General features: G+C 34.0%; 1 protein-coding gene across 1 annotated transcript; it reads right to left on the bottom strand.

Moving 5' to 3' along the window:
• Positions 1 to 18,275: 18,275 nt before the first annotated feature.
• Positions 18,276 to 19,920, bottom strand: LOC110933250 (putative F-box protein At4g17780). The gene is made up of 2 exons (XM_022176480.1): positions 18,942 to 19,920; positions 18,276 to 18,349 (listed from the first exon to the last, which is right to left on the bottom strand). Exons 1-2 carry the CDS (start codon positions 19,918 to 19,920, stop codon positions 18,276 to 18,278), a joined length of 1,053 nt encoding a protein of 350 aa, XP_022032172.1.
• Between the last annotated feature and the right edge of the window lie 635 nt (positions 19,921 to 20,555).

Here is a 20,555-nt window from a genome sequence, read left to right as displayed (position 1 = left end):
AGATATTTTGTCGTCCGAGCTTGCGAGACTATAGTGGACGCTCTTAGGAAACAGCCAGCCTATTTCGTATAGTACCTGCACTTAACCTTTTGGGAAAAATACGTCAGTTTACACTGGTAAATACAAATCGACTGACTCATTTTGAAAATGATTGAAAATTGATTTAAATGCACAAGGCATAAATATTTTTATTAACTTGGGATATTTATAAGATATAAACTTGTGAACGAATTACATGCACTCGTATCTCTGGTGGCCCGGGATCTACTGTCCGGGCTAGAGATTAAATGACACACCACATTAAAGAGTTATACACGTCAGGTGTACGCCTACACCCCGTGCTCTGGTCGTGGCCATCTCGTAAGATAATGCCAAGGATATCCGGGACACGGCCAATAACCCCCCAAAGCCTTTAAGTAAGACAAGACTGTTTAAACAAAGTCGCACAAGCTATTCAAGACTGTACACCCATAAGGCGCAGGACTTGTGCGCCCGATCAAGCGGTATTTTAAATACCGTACCCCAAGCCCGTATAGGGAAAATAAGTCAAAATGTATTTACCTGAGCAAGTATGTAACACAAGCGGTAAGAGTGGTAGCTTTTACTGGGCCTCCTAATCTAGAACAAAGGTTTATAATTAACCTATTAGATTCCTAACGGGTCCTTTATTTAAGCCTAAGCTTTGACCGGTTAGTTTTAAGAATGATACGGTTTACGCACGATTAAGCGAAAGACCGGATAGAATGTGATTTAGACCCGACAAGTTTGAATACTTGTATAATATGGGTATACTAAATACATTCTGGATTTTGAAATAAAAATGATATCGTTTGACCCGTTTCGGTCAATTTACGCAAACTAGTTACGTAATCCGAACCGAACGCAAAAAGGGCGATACGGGTAGACAAACGATTCAAATGCAAGTTCCCTGATATAATATGCTTTAAATATGATATAATCTCAGTAAGTTATGTTCTATATTGCCCGGAATAATTTTAAACTCAATTTATGCCTTAGAAGGGCATTTTGGTCTTTTTAAAAGATTATAAAAGAGTCAAGTTATAAATCTGAGTTTCGGGTCTGGTTCATACAGTAAATATACCTCATTTAACATATTATAACAGTAGGGTATGACCCATATATCAAATTTATCATTTAAAATCAAACTATGCACCGTAGGGGTATTTTAGTAAATTCACAAGGGCTAAAAATGCCAAAACTGGAAATCTGAGATCATATACTTATACTTACTGTTATTATATGAAAATATGCTAATTACATCAGTAGGTATAAGTCTTACATGTTTAAAACAAGTATAACGCTTACTATGCGCTTAAAACGCTAAATATGCGATTTAGAGCCGTTTCCGGGTTTATATATGAAAGCTGAGATTTTTATATTTCCAGAAGGCTCAAAATAATTTATTTAACATTTGAAATCAGTAGAAAAAGGTTTCGGGTCAAAAGGATGTGTAAAACTCATTTTATGGCTTAAACGGTCAAAACCGACATAACCCGAAATAACTAGGCGATCTAGGATCCGTTCAGCCAAAAATTAATTAAAAATCATCAAAATTCCCAGAATATTATAATACATCAGTTGGTAAAAAGTTTTGCATCAAAACGTGGCCAGAAACGGGTTCTACGCGAAAAGGGCCGTTTATGTAAATTTATAATATAGTTTTACGCTAATGGCCATAACTCACAATCTGGACCACCAACTGATCCGAAATTTTCGGTGCAAGTTTATATATTAGAAATAAAGATTTCTACTCTTTCACTTTTCCAAAAATCACGTTTTATATCAAAAAGGGCAAAATAGTCAACTTTATGCATAAATCGGAAACATGCATTCGAATCGGCTAAGCATAGACTTAATCAATAAAAATTCCAGAAAGTGTTACCAAAATAAAAATGGTCAAAAAATACTTTCCAATACAGATCTCGAACATGCATGTACGAATCCGAATCGATAGTCTACGAAATAATCGTTTTACAAGACTTTCGGTTCCGATTCGTGTCTATACTATAGATTGTCGAGTTGATGATGATAAAACACATTCTTATATGTATTACAAGTTATTTATGATGATCAATCAGATTGCATGTCTAATATATTAACATTCAAGCTTATTTTTTTGCAAAAATCACTTCTGTTGACTTTTTAGAAACATGTTTGACTCGACAATTAGCATGCATATAGTGGGATTCAGATAGTACCCTTTAGAGGGTTTGTTTCCCACATAAATACCAACATATATCAGGTTTCAATTCGAGAAATGACTGAAAGAAATCCGTTTAATCAGAAAGTCAAAGCTTATGAACAAACAGTTTGACTTTTAGCAATAATCAAAGCAAGAACGGATTTGAGAACGAATTGGAAGCTTACAAAGGTCCTGTAGGTGCTTAGTGAACACTAGGATGCTGCCTTGACGTTCAGATTAGCTCCAGAAATCTGCCTTGAAGGTTCTTGCAAATGAGAGCTTCTTGTTTACAATTTCAAGTGCCAAGAATTAGTGAATAATCTGATTTAAAGATGGATTCAGAGCCTTGGGAGTAGCCTACTGTAGTAATAGCCATGCATGGGGTTTAATTGGAGCATTTGGAGGTGGTAACAGCTGGATTGCACACAAGATTCGGACCCAAATAGCTGAAATTACGAGTTCTGCACCTGGGCCTGGGTCGCGGCCCGCGTAAGCCTGTCCAGGCGGGCCGCCTGGCCTCTGTTGCTGTCAAACTTTGCCACATCTTGGCAGTTTTGGTCCCTGTCTTCACGATTGATGTTTCGGCTCTTGAATTTGACTCGTAAATCCTAAATCTTGGTTTTTAAGAACCTTAGGACATTTACCAACATGGTAATGTCCTCGGATAACTTTGCGCTCAACCGAAAAGCCCTGAAATTCGACGTTGACGCTTTTAGTCCTTCAAGTACGGTTTTGGCCATAACTTTCTCATACGTTGACGAAACTTTACGAAATTTTAACCACATATTCTAGTGAGTATATTTTAGCTTCTCAAAGCTTCGGGTCTGCCAAAAGTTCACTCAGAGGTATAAATTAAACATGTTGACACTTTTGGCCCCTATAGTTTGAAATACTTCACTTTTGTGCAATTTCCGCGTCGTATGATCCATGAACCATCCGTTTAAGGTTATAGACATTATTTAGGGTTATCATAGAGTCTATTTATCCATTGTTGACACTTTGGACCCTTACGTTCCATAGTTTTCACTGTTTGTCACTTTTAGTCCCTCTAAGGTATGTTTTCACATACCGGAACCTTATGACACGTGTCAAGACATTATTGGACGAAATTTTTTCGAGGTGTTACAACCTATTAGGCCAAAGCATGCTCCTCAAGTTCAAAAGACTTTTCGACAACTTTGGTTAGTCAAAGTTCCATTTTGGAACCATCCAAATTTTAATCAAACATGTGTTTCTATTATTTTTCTTATACGATGCAACCTTTCAAATTCAAATTTACTTTCGATATTTTCTTTTCACACACACAACATATTAAATCTTTTTCATCCATTTATACATATGCATGATTTCATATAATTTTATTCATATATCTTATAACCAAAATGGAGACATATCATCGAGATACGGGTGATTTCCTTACCTTGATGATTAGCTCCACTCCTTCTTTACGTAAAACGACCTCACCATCGGGTTAGGGGTGATTCCTTTACCTAGGTGATCGTTACCAAAACTTTCCCTCAAAATATTTTATTATGCAAACCCGATCATGTCTTATACCTAAATCTTTTATCATTTATCAAAATACCTACTTATATCAAATTTCAAAGTTTATTGTTTTGTCAGACGTATTTCTTACCCAACTATCTATTATTTTTTATATATAACTCGCATACACAAAATTCTTAATCATACTTTAAAACATTTTATTACCCAAAATCCAAAACCTTACGAAATGCTACATATCAATTTAATCGGTCCAATGAATCTCTTGCCCATGAACTTCATGTTCGACTTAACCACTAAAACACACACTCACGTTATATCGCTATACTAAAGACTTTCATTCTCAAACGGAATTCAAACCAGCTTTCTCATATACTTATAGGATCTTATAGATATTACACGATCATTTTACCAAAGACGCTTTTAACATCAACAAATCATTTGTTAAAACTCTTTTCAATGATCACTAAGTCCGTTTTGTTAAATTTCTTTTCTAAGGATCAACGTTTTCATAAGAACCTTCAAAATTCAAAATTTCTTGTTTGAATGCAAATGAAACAAACCCGCATTTTCGAAAACTTCTTTCCACACCGCTTAATTCGTCATTCAAATTTCAAACACGTAGGCTAGAAGACTTAATGGGGACCGACAACCTTCAACACACGTAAAGAAAAAAATTTAAACAAAAGTAGCATTTCCATTCATTACGAGACACGTTATGCATAACCAATGAATACTTTATATCGTCTTACATTTACAAACTATATTCTACATTCCAAATCAAACGCGATCTATTTTGATTCAATAAACTCGACATTTCGCTTAAACAACTATACATGTAAATCATCATACACGTTTTAATCGATACCTCGTGACGAATATATCATTCATTTTAGATATTCAAATTCCTTGAGCATTTTATATGCCCAAATTTGGTATGCTTCAACATACATTATATACGTAAATTTTATTATTCGTACCTACACTTATACTCATACGTTTTATGCCTATACTCATACTTACGTGAATATTCATACTTAAACTTCTATTTATGCTCATACTTTCATTCATACTCATGATTCATACATTCGTACCCGTACGCGAGTGGAATCCGAGGGATTTGCTTACGTGGGTCCCATACATACTTAAGCATGGACTTGCTTATATACTACATTCATATACGTACACATTCTTATTTTCAAATTTATGTATACCCCGATTCATACACAACTAGTACAAGCTATGCGGATCATGCGACGATTAAAATAATCGCGGGTGCACACGGGATTATAGTGATAAGCGCTTGAGAACCATAGAATGTACTGCTGTGTATGGTAAGACATGGAACGTAACATGACACCGAATATGAAACAGGCGTAATATGGTCAAAGCATGGTGGATACGCCGCTGGTACTTCCTATATATAAGTGTTTTCACCATGTTACTAAACTTTCAAAAAACGTGCCATGAGAAATTCGGTGTTTTACAGACCATGTTTAGACCTAATATGCAACTTCAACAACTCACGAACGCATTGCTAATGCATTAAATCCGATTATCCACGACGTGACCTCATTCTTAACACACTACTTTTGTCTATCTGATACTTATGTCATTCTTATACTTGCATTCACTTAGAAGCACTCGTTCGCTTTTATACTCCCCTTATCCTCCCTTATTCTTTGTCTTTTATACGAACCCCGTTCGCGATCAAGTCTCATTTATTCTCTCTGATTGAATCCTTGGATGTCATCTTTTCAAAATTCTTTCTCTTAGATTTCGAGGACGAAATCTTCTAAAGTATGGGAGACTGTAACATCCGTCAAAACGGGTTTTCAAGAAATCCGACTTGTTTTAAGATTCGGATCCTAATCCTTGAAACTCGAAAGTTCGCGAAATGGTTAATCGTTTTGGAACTTTTATCGAAATTTAAATTCATTCATAAGTATGGTTATTTACCTATTCTATTTTATCTAGTTAAACTAATTAATATTACTACCTAAAAAGTTTATTTATTTTATATAATAGTTAACCTAGTTAACCAAGATATTATAATAAAGTGACTTAATCTACAATATCTCAAAATATTGTTAAAAGAAGGAATAAATCATTGGAGCTGTTGTACATCGGCAAAAATCAGGGATTATTTCTGTTATTTTAAAAACTACCAAAAAAAATCAAAATAACAAAAGTGGTGGAACAAGGGCTCGAACCAGCGTTCCCATTCTTAAAGGCGTACACAATTAACCACTGGACCATGTCTTGATATCACGTTGATTTACTAAAGTTTAATATATATCAATACTTTACGTTGAATTTCTTTTTTTTTTTTGCATAATTGCCGCCAAGAGCAGAAACGTAACAGTTATATGTTCATATATAACCGCCGCTGAATACAATCATTTTGCAGTAAATTGTGTTTCAGTTTTTGCAAAGACCAATTAAGAAATTTAACCATAACCATGGCTTAAACCGTTACTAAGCCACCTATATATATTTCGGATTCGATAAACATTATCACCTCATTTCAAGCTCACCCTATATCACTTGTCATCCGCACACCGCCGGAACTCGAAGACGACGCCAAAAAACTACCAAAGCCATCGTAGACGAAGTCGTTGCCGGAACTCGAAGAAGTCGCCCGAAGATCACGACGGGACTGTGCGCGATATCGTTCGGTATAAGTTTCTTATGCCTTTTTGTTTCTCTACATTGCACATTTTAGACGATCCATATTTCTTGTTTCATACGGCAACTTCATCCTTTGGATTGAGATTTATTAAACTGTAACACAGTGATTTCAGGTTGGGTTAAAACATAAAAGACAACCATTTGTTCATTTCGATTCAATATATTTGTAACATATAATCCTAACTTTTTGTAATAATCTATATGATTCAATATATATTAGTAAAAAAAACATAAGTTTTGTGTATATGTGAAGAAATAGAAACAAGGAAAAGTCTTACACAATCAACGGTTGTTACTATTATTTATTATTTATTATTATTATTAGTACTAATATTATTATTATTATTGTTATTATTATTATTATAAATTCATTTTTTCTTTTAATAAACCCATGTAAACTAAAGTAAAAAAACAATTTATTATGATTTTTTTAAAACTACACGTTAATTATTGAATTAAATTATAAGGTTTAAATAATTAGATTGAAACCTTCAAAATTCGAAATCCTTTTTAACTTTTAGTAATCGTCTCTCGTGTGGTAATTCATATCTTGGATAATCACTCTCGCTCGTTCTTTTGGATTAATTTTCCATCCTTACTCGTGCGATAATTCAAGAGATTCTTATACGCAACCAATGTGAGCATACTTGAACCCCTCTTTACATTTACCACTTTTTGGAGTATAACATGTTTACTTACCAAAACTTACACATGAACATTTTACTTAATTGCAGAAACATTCCTATAACATGCTTGTATACGTGATTGCTTGATACTTTAAACTTGGGTTGAGGACATCTTGTGTTAGACTTATCATTAACTTCGTACGAGCCTATCCGTGACAAATATAGCGCTATAGGATTAACGCACCGCCCGTAGACTTGTGGTTATGTCATGAGCATATTGCGTTTCATCATTGGTTTGATATGTTGAACACATGCCGATTTTATTGTTTATCTTGTATCAAGAGCTTGTCACATGGAATTGTTTGAAACTTATCTTTTTATGCTACGTATGTATCAAACTTGTATACTCGCCTTTGCTTTTGCATTGAACTTTATTTTTAAACATGTTACAGGTGGAGGATAACTACGCTTTGAAATCAACGACAACCAAACGTAGATTATATTTATGTCATGAGAATATTATTTAAGAACATCAATAACAGTGTCTACATTTAAGATAATAATGACTTGTAATAAATGATAAACATGCAGGATACATATACAAAAAAGCAGTTAATGTTAATAAGATCTCACAAGTATATTACAAAAAAGCCAAAAAAACACAATGTATACTATAATATACAATAAATCATAAAATGAAGAATACATATACAAAAAAAGCAATTGATGTTTTCAGGATCTCCCAAGGATATTACACAAAAGCTAAAAAAACACAATATATACTATAATATACAATTTCGTTGGCAAAACACAAACCATTGTAAAAAACACAATGACTTATTATCCAACTATTAAGAACATCAATAACCATGTCTATATTTAAGATAATAATGACTTTTTATTCGATTGTGATTAGTAACTACAACTGTTCTTATATTCTCATACATCGAATTGTCATACGTACTAACTTAAAATCTTACATCTAATTCACACAATTTAAAATTTTTAAGTAACTATTTTTAAATTGATTAACATAGCAATTGCTAACACCATTAAATAAAGATAGATGAGATCTATCAAAGTTAGATCAACATAAACTAAATCTATTACAATTCTCTATATGGTCTCTCGAAGAAAAGGGAGCATATGAAGAACTAAACAGAAAAGTCGGCATCATCAATGATAACAATTACAAGCGAACCTGGAGCAGCATCGGTAGCTTGATGAAGTCCTCCACTCTCCCCCATCAGATTTCAAGAACAACACAGAAGAGTTTATCACACAACTGTTGAAACAAGATCAGAAAATCTGCGACATCCTAGCCGATCTGCAAAACAAAAGAAAGAATGAAATCTCGTGGAAGAAGGCGAGAGTCGTCGAAATCTTAGGAAGTGTTAATTGTAGCGTATAATATTTTATACATATTTCACTCTTTAATCTTTCTTTATATTTATTTAATAAAATTAATATCCATTGGATACAAATTAAACACAATGACAAGAACACATAACATAATGTATAGAAAACCCACCTAGTTGCAAAACACAATAATCAGACGCAGTAACACAATATATAGAATCAGTTGCAATACCATGGCTAATATTAACACTATCCATACCACCAATATTCAAGTATTTAGTTATTTAATTAAACAAACAATAAAATATAAAAGATAATAAAAAGATACGCAATCAACATCATATCTATCACAATCAAAACAACTTCATCATCACTGGCGTTTCATATCTCCTTGAAGATCATCGCCGTCGAAGATTTGATCGACAAAAAGGTAACTTCCGATTGTAAATCTAAACCGTTTAAGTTCTATTAGTTTTCTAAACCTCTGTTAGATACTTAATCAGCGACATATGATGGTTACTCTGGCGAATAACTTGTTTGTAGACGTCAAATCTGATTTTAGGTTTCAATCATCTTCTGATCTCTCACACCTATATTGAAATTCCCCATGGAGGGCGTCAAATGCATCAAACACACCTATCCATGAATCCCTTGCTCCGATCAACCTCTCATATGTTATGTATAGTTGATATATATCTTATGTATTGCATGTTATGGACATTGTCGAACTAATGTTTACAGTATAATGATAATAATATATGAAAAAGTTGCAATCAAACAATATGGGGTGTTTGGGTTAACTTATTTTGGAGCAACTTATGACTTATTGACTTATAAAAGTTAATAAGTTGTTTTTTGAGTGTTTGGGTTAGCTTATTTTAAAGGGTTTTGTGTGTTGACAAGCCATTTTTGAGAAGTCAGAATTTCTAACTTCTCACTTGTCACTTATATAAGTTAATAAGTCATTTTTAAGAAGGAATCCCAAACACACACGGATGAAAACATATGATTCTGTTATAAATTTTTTTTTTATTTTGGGGGTTCCTTCTCAAAAAGTACTTATTAACTTATATAAGTCATAAGTGAGGAGTTACAAATACTAACTTATCAAAAACAACTTCTCAAACACAAAAATAACTTAAATAAGCTAACCCAAACACTATAAAGACAACTTATTAAATTTTATAAGTCAATAAGATATAAATTGCTCCAAAATAACCTAACCCATGTACGATTACGCGAAAAGAGATATTTTACGAATATATATATATATATATATATATATATATATATATATATATATATATATATTTACTGATATATTGAAACGGTATACAGAAGAGATCTATTGCACATTATCAATTAGGAATAATATTCTCATGAGATAAGATTACATTTTAACACATTGTGTATTAATACTAACAGTTAATTTTAAATGTTATATATCACAGGTATACAAAAATGATTACGTCCTGCCTGTCTCTATTACAAGACCTTAAATCATTGAAACTGGTATGTTGTAATGCCTACAATAAGTAAGTGTAAACTTTATTATGTAAACTGAAATTAGTAAATGTAACTACAGGCATTACCAATTGAGTTTGTAAAGCTTGTGGGAGGAGATTATTAGAACTGGACAAAGGTAACGATAAATCATGAAAGCGGAATAAGTTGTACAGCATGGCTGCAAAGTGTAAGTGGTGAAAGTGTTGTCACTGACGGATGGACAATGTTGGTGCACTACATCTGCTGATTCCGTCTTGTATCGAGTCAATGTCTTAGAACGTTAGATCTGGGCACGTAATACTAGAAATAGTGAAAATGTATAGGTTTTAGATGTTGGATCGCTTATAGAGTCAAATTAGATAGTTGGGCCGCTCATTAGTCATTTAGATACATGGACCGCTCGAATGGTCATGTTCTGGACCGCTTTTATGACAAGATGGTTGGACCGCTCGAGTAACATGTATGGGCCGCTTATTGGGCCTGTCCAATAAGCGGTTCCCAATCTCTATAAATAGCCTGATGAGCGATCCTAGTTGTAACAGTTGTAGAAATCGTGCCGAAGTGCTGCCGGTGCGAGATTTAAAGTGTAATCAGCGTCAAATCAGTAAAACAAGTAGTTAAAGTGATCTGCGTGCTATTTCTACCTTAGTTTCTTGTTATTCCGCACCTGAAACCAAGGAGAAAGCCTCTGAACGACTCGTTTGGGTCAGAATACGATCCTACAAGTGGTATCAGAGCTCAGGAGGAGGTTCTCTGCAGAAATTAGCCGGATTTCGTCACTTTTTCTTACTTCTACACCTTCTTTTTCTGATTCGGAAAGATTTCACGGTCGGAATTCAGTCAAAATCTCAGGGATTGTGCGCAATAGTACCGTGACAAATGCTGGAAAGTTTCAAATCAAAATTCGAAGTTTAAGTGGGTGAAATTTGGATTTGAAATTGTGGACCGCTCATTCGATCGAACAGCTCTTTGAACCGCTTATCTGGACAAGGTCTTGGATCGCTCATTCGGACGGATTGATCTTGGACCGCTCCAAATTCAATTCTTTTGTGAACCGCTTATTCGGATCAAGTCTGAATCGCTTATTTGGACTAGTTGTGAACCGCTTATCCGGACCAATTCTGATTCGATTATCTGGACCGCTTATTTGGCAAAATTGTTCTTTGGTTCGTTTTTCCTATCACACCTGGTTCGTGTATTAGTCAACAAATACGTATCGGATTTTAGCGAAACATGGCGATGGTGTTTGATGAACAGGAGAACTATCATCTTGAAAGATTAAATGACGGATATGGTTTGTATAGTAGTTATGAACAACAAGATGATAAACAGATATGGATTATGCGGCTTGAAAATTTTTTGTGCAAAAAGAATGAGACTTTGGAGGAGATGGAAAGCAGATTTAACTATTTACTTGGCAAATTGGAAAAATATGAGATAAGGTTGACAGATGGAGAAAAAGTATCAAAAATTGCAGATGCTTTACCTACAGAATGGGATGATATTTTGACGAATATAAGATCGAATTCTGGTTTCTCTAGGATATCAAAATTGAATTCATCAGAGTTTTTTAAAAAACTCAAAACACATAGTTATGAGAATGATAAAAATAAAAGAGAATTGATTGACAAAATAGAAGGAAACCTAGAGAATCTAAGTTTGAATGTGATTGGTGAAATAGATAAAAGAATATGTGTATGTCTTGGAGCAAAATATGTGATGAAATACGATTTCAAACGAGGTTGTTATATTGATAATAATGGAAATCCTCTTGATTTCGTTAAAATATTTTGTGCAGGTACATTCAGGGAAAAAGAAGAAGAAACTTCAAAAGCTAAAGAATCTGTGAAGAATGCAACAGTATGCTTTAAGTGTGACAGCTTCAAGATTGACTATGACAAACTATTGAAGAATGTGGAAAGTTTGACATCCGAAGTCAAGAAGCTGAAAGATGAGAAGCAAGCTGATGATAAACAGATTCTTATGGTTCAGGAAATTTGTGAGAAGTTGAAAGCTGAAAATGACAAACTGTTGGTTGGTTTGAACAGTTTGACATTTGAAAACAAGAAGTTGAAAGAAAAAGAAAAGGTTTTTGGAGAGAAAATTAAGAATTTTGAAATTGAAAAATCAAAAAGTGAAAAAGAATTTCAAAATCAACTGAAAATTCTTGAAGATGGGAGAAATGTGTTTAGTAAAAACAACATTGAAAAACAGAAAATGATAAATTCCCATCTTCAGAAAATTATCAAACTTGAAAAAGAAGGTGAGTACGCTCAAGTGAAAATCAAAAAGTTGGAAAAAGAGCTTGAAAGCAAACAGAAATCATCAGAAGATGAAGATTTCTGGATCAAGTTGGAAAACAAAAACCTGAAAACGAATGAATCAAAATTTCAGGAACAGATAAAAGTTTTGATGGATGAAAAATCTGTTCTTGAAAATTTGAAGAATGATAATGAAAAAACAATCAAGTCTCATTTTGGGAGAATATCTCAGCTTGAAAGCGAAGCTGAAAATTCGAGGAACAAAATTGATGAACTTGAGAAGAAATTGAAAGGTTTTGTGACTAAATCTGACGGTTTGAATTTTCCCTGTCCAAAACCAATCAATTCTATGCCGATAAGTGAAAAAGTTGAAGATTGTGATGAGAAAACTGATGATGAAAATGAGGAATTTTATTCAGCAGATGAGTCTGAGACAGAATCTGATGCTGAAATTAAGAAAAAGGAAAAATTTTTGAAATTAAAAGAAGAATTTCAGAAAACTGTTTTACACTCGACTGAAAAGGGAGAATGCTCTAAGCAGAAACCTGTGAAGAAGAGTGTAAAACAGAAACAAAAATTTAAAAATGAAGAAAAAAACTCATCAGTTCAATCATCCAATCGCAATCAAAAATCAAAAGATTTAAAAAATGAAAATTCAAAAATTGTTGGGTGCAGGACAGATTACAGTGCTTCAAAGTCAAATTCATCAAAGTTGAGGAAGGAGTATCACCAAGCCAAACAATGCTTTGATCTGAGCGTTTGGACTAAAAATGGTGATAGGTATGATAACAGAGTGTGCTACAGCTGCGGCTATCAGGGGCATATTGCTGTTAACTGCCACTATGGGGATTATGAGACCAGGAGGTGCTATAACTGCAACATCAAAGGTCACATTGCCAGAGATTGCCCAAGGAAATCAAGTGAAAGATTGAGGGTTAATTCTCAGAAAACGGCAAAGATTCCAGTCAAAGTCAAGCCCCAGGAGCAAAAGGTTCTGAAACCTAAAGTTCCAGTACAGTCAATTCAGGAAAGAAAGTTAAACTTTCACAGGGGCAGAAAGACCGACTGAGGAAGAAGAGAAAGAAAGCGAGAGAATATCTCGAGAAGATTTTGTCCTCGGGTTCACCGGACAAAAAGATTAAAAGTTCTGATGAATCGACTCCCTCAGCTGCAAAAACAAGCAAAAAGAATTCATCAGATACAAATCTGAGGACAAAAGAGGAGAAGAAGAAGGAGAAGGTCGGCGATGAATCTGACAGATCAAAGTCGGACAAGCCACCTGTAGGCAATGATTCTGGAATGGTAAAACCAGAGGAGCCATTGGTTGAGGTAAAAGTTGAGAATTCTAGTTTAACAATGGATGAGAAAAAATTTCCACCATTGTTGAGCAAGAATTCAAAATCACCCAAGGGCAGTCAGGCTTGGGTGAAATTGTTTAAATAGAAAAACCTGACCTGCCGGAGATCCCAAGATGGTATCGTGGATCATGAATCGGCACATTTCTTGAGAAATTTCACTTTGGTGATTTTTCGCCTCAAATGTGGTAAATCAGGGACATTAAGTTGTACTTGATTTTCTACAGGTGGTTTATGGTAAACTGGAAATGATAAATCTTTAAAAGGTTTGAAGAAAACAAGATGATGAGATAACCCCAAATCTACAAATGGTTGGAACACAAACTAATTTTTCCGGAAAAACCATTTTGATTGAAACAAACTTAAGTGTTTTGAAATCATTATGGGAAAATAGTTTGTTGTGAGGGGGAGTTCTGATTGTTTTTGCACAAGAATGGTGAATTGAAGTAATTCACATAATGTTGTCATATTTTTTTGTATAGTTGGTTTTCAATTTTTTCCTCGGAAAATCAAAATTGAAACATATTTTGATTTTAGGGGGAGTAAGAAAATTTTGAAAAATTTAAAAAAAATGAAAAATGAAAATGAGTTTTGTTGCAAAACAAGAGGAGATGATAGTAAATCAGTGGACAATCACAGCACGCTAATGAAATGTAATGCCTAATGTTATAAACGGTCTCACTGATGATGTGACGATAGGTTTTTGTACTTTTAGTAGATTTATTCGGGATATAAACCTAAAATTTTAAACTTGTGAAATTTGTGGGGAACACTACTTGGATATATAGGTAACCCCTGAAATCTCGTTTGAAAGGTCTCGTATTCTGATATACTAGGTGTTAATACTCTATGATGTCTGGGGTATTATTCCGGGACTTCTGCTGAACGGTAGTTCTGACCTAGTCCTTGGCTAATACTTTCCGCAAAATGCTTGAAACATAGCATTAAGCCCTCAGTTGATTAGACAATAAAATTGATAATCATCTGTTGTAGCTGAAAAGATCCTCTAAAGGGGACACACTGCTTAGTCGAAGCTGATATCTCTCTGCTGAACGGAAGTTCTGACCTGAGATCCCTCAGTTCTCGCATCTTTCCCCTAATTTATATAAAGACATCATTGTAGTGTTCATACCTGTAAGACTGAATATTGGGATTCTGGATACGGGAGTATATTCAAGAGGTGGGACACATGAATTGAACTAAGTTCATAAAACACCTAAATAGTATCCTGAATAGATTGAAAATTGTATGAAAATTTAAGAGGACAAATATATCGTCAATCTACGTGAATCGTTTAGAACTTAAAACGATTAAAAGCTTAATGGTGCTTGTGTGATGTCTCAAAAACTGATATGATCCTCTTGCACAATCTCTCAAAAATAGTGTTCATTTCTGTATTTTTCTAAATTCAAAAATCCAAAAATATTGTATTTTTGTTTGATATTTGAAAATTACAAAAAGATTTTCGACAACAGAGTGTGAAGAACTGATATTTGACATTTCAAGTGCTAAACATGTTGAACTTGTGGTTTGAGAGAGAGTGTAAAATTGTGAAGATTTGAAATGCAAATTTGGTTCATTAACTTGATGAATAAGTTGAATGGTAACCTACAGTTTGATCTTCATAATTTTTCTTATATAATTTGCCGATTCATTAAGTTGAATTGCAAAATTGTATTAGTTTGTAATAGTATGGTTGAGTTTTGCAGGTTTCTGATCCTGTTGCTACGAATAGCCAGGAGACATATCAGAACCAGGGGAGAGCTTAAACAGAGAAAGCCAGGAGTTGATTTCAATGGTGATAACGATTTCCAGACAGAGATCTCAGCATTATGTTAGGGGGAGTCTGATGAAAGTTAGAGCCAGAGAATGATCCAGGCATGTGATTCCAGGAAGGAATTCCTGAAGAAGATATTATTCCAGGCTGAGTTCCTGAAGAAGGCCGAACAAGATTGAAGAGTTGTGAATGTTTGAAGATTCTCACTGAAGATTCCTTCAATATTCTAGGGGGAGTCTGTTGGTGCAGTTGTCTGTCGACTACATCTTCGTTCGTGTCTTAGAATGATAGAATGATAAAGAGAGAGAAGCCCAAAGACTGATCAAGACTGAAGATGTGAAGATACAGCATGATGTGACTCGATAGTCGACTCCATCAACATCTGAGGGGGAGTCTGTTGGTGCACTACATCTGCTGATTCCGTCTTGTATCGAGTCAATGTCTTAGAACGTTAGATCTGGGCACGTAATACTAGAAATAGTGAAAATGTATAGGTTTTAGATGTTGGATCGCTTATAGAGTCAAATTAGATAGTTGGGCCGGTCATTAGTCATTTAGATACATGGACCGCTCGAATGGTCATGTTCTGGACCGCTTTTATGACAAGATGGTTGGACCGCTCGAGTAACATGTATGGGCCGCTTATTGGGCCTGTCCAATAAGCGGTTCCCAATCTCTATAAATAGCCTGATGAGCGATCCCAGTTGTAACAGTTGTAGAAATCGTGCCGAAGTGCTGCCGGTGCGAGATTTAAAGTGTAATCAGCGTCAAATCAGTAAAACAAGTAGTTAAAGTGATCTGCGTGCTATTTCTACCTTAGTTTCTTGTTATTCCGCACCTGAAACCAAGGAGAAAGCCTCTGAACGACTCGTTTGGGTCAGAATACGATCCTACAGATAAGTATCGTAAAAGGTCTTAAATTGACAAAGAACACCTTATTGGTTTTGAGGATAATCAAAGAAAAATGTCTACAAATACATTGTTTCATAGAAAACGTTTGTGATGAATCGTTCTTGACAGTCAACCGTTACGGAGATTTAAAGATCATAGTAAGTATAGTTATAAGTTAGTAGGAATTTGTTTTTTGTTATACTTGTCAGCAAATGGAATAAATGAATATATGTTTATAAAATATTACACGACTTTTCAGGTCATTCCAGCAGCTTATGTGAACAAAGTTTACTGTTACTGTCCAGTAAAAGATTCTTATAACATATACACAGCAGGTCAGTGTTGGAAAGTTGAGACCGAAAAAATAAATGCATGCTACATTTTTGCTAAAGGGTGTCCAGAGATGTTTGAATATATTGACATAGAAGACGGTGATATACTGATGTTGATGAAAACAAACAGCGAATTGTTTGACTTGACACTTTATCGTAGCGGAGTTGAGGTTGTTTTTAGAAAGAAGGAGACAACTAAAGACAACTTAGTTGTTGAAATACCTAAACACACATACTATGAACACTTCAACTCTGTAAGTAATTTAAAGTAAGTTAAAATGGTTTGCTAGTCAATACGACTTATTTACGGATGTTATAGTATAATAGATCTTCACTGATCAAGAAGACTCAATCAACCAATTGATTACTGGGGTAATGAGTTTACATATTTTTTATAATACAATATATTGATCCTCAGATGTTAATGAATTTTAAAAATCTTGGATGTAGATGAATGATGAGAAACATGAAGTGAATAAGAAAAGTGTTGGAAAAGAAAAGTTGAAGTCTGAAAGAAAGAGTTTTGTAAGTGAAGGAAATAACAACCAGACAAAAGAAGATGTAAATCTTTGAAACATAATAACGGATAAGTTATTTGTTCATATTATTATACATACTTAGTTGACGATTGTAGTTTAATTTTCTATAATGTTACGAGCTGTAATAACAGGTTAAAAAGAAAGGTAAACAGATTGCATCCGATTCTACATCTGAAAAACCTAAACAACTAATATGTTGTACAACTTATGATCATTCTACCGTGTCAGCAACTGGACGACAAACACGTGATCGTTTGGTAAGTTAAGCATAAGTTAAGAAAATATTCCAATAAATATTTCTTATACAATAACGTATATACTATATATATATATATATATATATATATTGAAAGGAAATGCATGTTTGTAATGATAAGGTTAACAAAAACGGGAAAAGAAGTGGGATGGCGTTGAAAGTAAGCAATGTAGACGAAAAACGTGTTTCACGTCAAAATGATGTTCAAGAAAGTGGTGCATATCGATTCAACAGGAAAGCAAATCATCGAATGGTATGTCATTTCTGTTATTTAATGAGAACAATTTACAACACCATTCATGAGGCTATTTATACGTACAGAATTACCAGTTAAACACATAACAATTGAACTTGGTTTGCAACAAAAAACCTTAAAACAGTTGTTTTTTTAAACAATAAAGTATAACTTCACTTATAGCCTTCATAGAATAACTATAATAGATAATACATACTAAATTATGTTTATTCGTAAATTAACAATTGATATTTGTTGTTGCTTGCAGTTATATCCAAACGGCTAATATACTTGTTAACTCTAACATTAATGAATGTCAGAAACATGGATGGGAAAACAGTTGTGAAGATAGTTAAGCGACAGAATGATGGAAATGGATTTAGGTATGCGATTGAAGGGTGGCGAAGTTTCATGAAGGAAAATGATATTAGCGCGGGTGACATTATGCATTTGACTTATGTAGAATCAGGAAACCTCCTCATGTTGACGCATGTGGATGCAGTCAACCAAGCTTAGCAGTTAACGTTATCTGCTAATGATGCAGATGTCTGCGTATATAAACTAATGCCTTTTGTTGTCATCGTTTGATGGTTTTTGGTTGGACATGTTGGTACAGTTTATTGTGTTTTTTTGGTTGGTTGGTAGTCTAACCTTGATGACAATTATTAGTATATTAGGGCATGGATGACATATTTTGTTTAGAATTATAATTTGTAAACGGTAGTCGAAGTTCATATTTAGTTATAAATTTAGTTGTGTTTTCCTGTATGCAACATTAGAAGTCTTATTGGTAATATTTCCGTCTTCCAAATACACTGCATATTTTAATATCATAATGACTTCTTATCCAACTATTAAGAACATCAATAAGTGTCTCCATAAATAAGTGTCTCCATATTTAAGATAATAATGACTTTTTTATGCGATTGCGATTAGAAACTACAACTATTCTTGTATTGTCATACATCAAATTGTGATACATACTAAATTAAAATCTTACATCTAATTCGCACAATTTAAAATGAATTAGATATTAAACGTAGAAATTAATAACACCATTAGATGAACTTAGATAAGATATATGAAAGTTAGATGTTTTCAAAGTGTTAAAAAAACTACCGATGACAAACAAACGTTGATTATATTTATTGGCATAAAATATTACACACCAAACATATTATAAACATAATAGAACAATTAAAATAACACGTTAATTTCGAATATTGATTCTCCATATACAAAAAAATACCAACCAAAAAAACAACCACAAACATAATACTATGTATATAACACAATGATAACAACAAACAACTAAATACAAAACCATAACTAAACATGTGGTGAAACTACAGTTTCAATATAGCTTGCACCTACAATGCCATGTATAAAGATGATAGGAAAAAAAACCATGCATCTTCTTTGCCCTTACGTTTATCTGGGCAACATCACCCCATTCATGTACTATAATTAATTTGTTATTTCCATCAATGTAGTGCATAGATGACCCTATCATCAACGGCATAAACACACGGGGTACAAAAGACACCACTTTCGACCAAGTATTATTTTGTAGATGCCACAATTGAACATCTACACTACACATTCCAATACTAACCACCATATGAAGTTCATCTCGTATAGTCACCAACTGACCTATAGATTCCACACTCAATGTATCTGGGTAACCTACATTTTCTATTACCTTCGACTCAACATCCAAACGAAGAACCGCTGTGTTACCCATACACCAGAATTTGGTCAGTACAAAATACAAACTTTTCCTACAAAACGTCCCAACGGACCGACTATAAATAACAATATCATATGGACTATCAATTAAGAACCTTGGAGTTGACCATGAACCTTCACTAAATGAATAAATGTTAACAGTCAACCTGAAATGAGTGCATTTAATGTGCATAATTTTGTAATCACCAGCAGAGTCAACACAAAACCCAAGACTATCATCATCCATAGTGTAAAATCCCTGATAATTAGAATTTCTCAGCATCTTGAACACATGAGTTAGTGGATTCCAAACAACCAAATCACCAGTATTACATAAGCAAACACATACCATGCCATCCAAACTTGCTAAAAAGATCACATTACATGGATGACAATCGAAGGGAATGTGAATATTATTGCCTAAAACACATCTAGGAGATGCAACATCAACATAACGAATCGCACACGATGATTTGTCAAGAACAATTATTTTCTGGTCACCTAATACTCGCAAGAAACGACAATTATTCTTAGCAAACTCAGGAGTTGAAAGATAGGCTAACCACTCTTTAGACACAGTCTTGCACCGTATAACCTCCTTTGCCGGAAGTCTTGGAAAAATCTTCATCAATATTAACAGAGATGGAAGATCCTTCATATTCACTTACGATTATACTTTAATTAAAAATACTGACGTTGATAGAGAGAGGAAGAAAACACATACGAAAAGCGATTCCTTTGAAAAATGAATACCTACATAGAAACTACCCCAATTAACAGTTGACACAGGTGAGTAAAAACTCCTAAAACTACGAGTAGTGGTGGTAAACGGTTTTCACATACTATGGGCAATAGGGGGTAAATTATCACACCCCTTTCTAAAGCGGAAGCACGAGGTGTGATCATGAAAGGTTTTCATTGCATACGATTGGTAAACATACTACATGCTCAAAAAAGTAACTTCAAACACCATTACCATTACATAGCGGAAAAACATAGTTTAAGTGTTTACATCACGTGACAACATTTTGTCTGAAAGTTTACAACTTTATTCAACTATAAACATAAACGACATCCAAGAGCATGAGTAAGACCGCACGCACATCCACTTTTAGTTACCTGAAATACATGTGAGTTTCGGAAAAACGTCAACATAATGTTGGGGTGAATTCATGCAGTTCTTGTATTGAACGTTTGTATACTTTGTATGAAAAACATGGTATGTATCTTGTATAAATCAAGTATTCTTGTATAAATCATGTATTCTCGTATAAATCAAGTATTCTTGTATAA

Source organism: Helianthus annuus, chromosome 4, assembly GCF_002127325.2.
Source record: "Helianthus annuus cultivar XRQ/B chromosome 4, HanXRQr2.0-SUNRISE, whole genome shotgun sequence".
Classification (NCBI taxonomy): Eukaryota; Viridiplantae; Streptophyta; class Magnoliopsida; order Asterales; family Asteraceae; genus Helianthus; species Helianthus annuus.
Note: the sequence above shows the minus strand (reverse complement) of the source record. Positions and strands in the feature narration are given on the sequence as shown.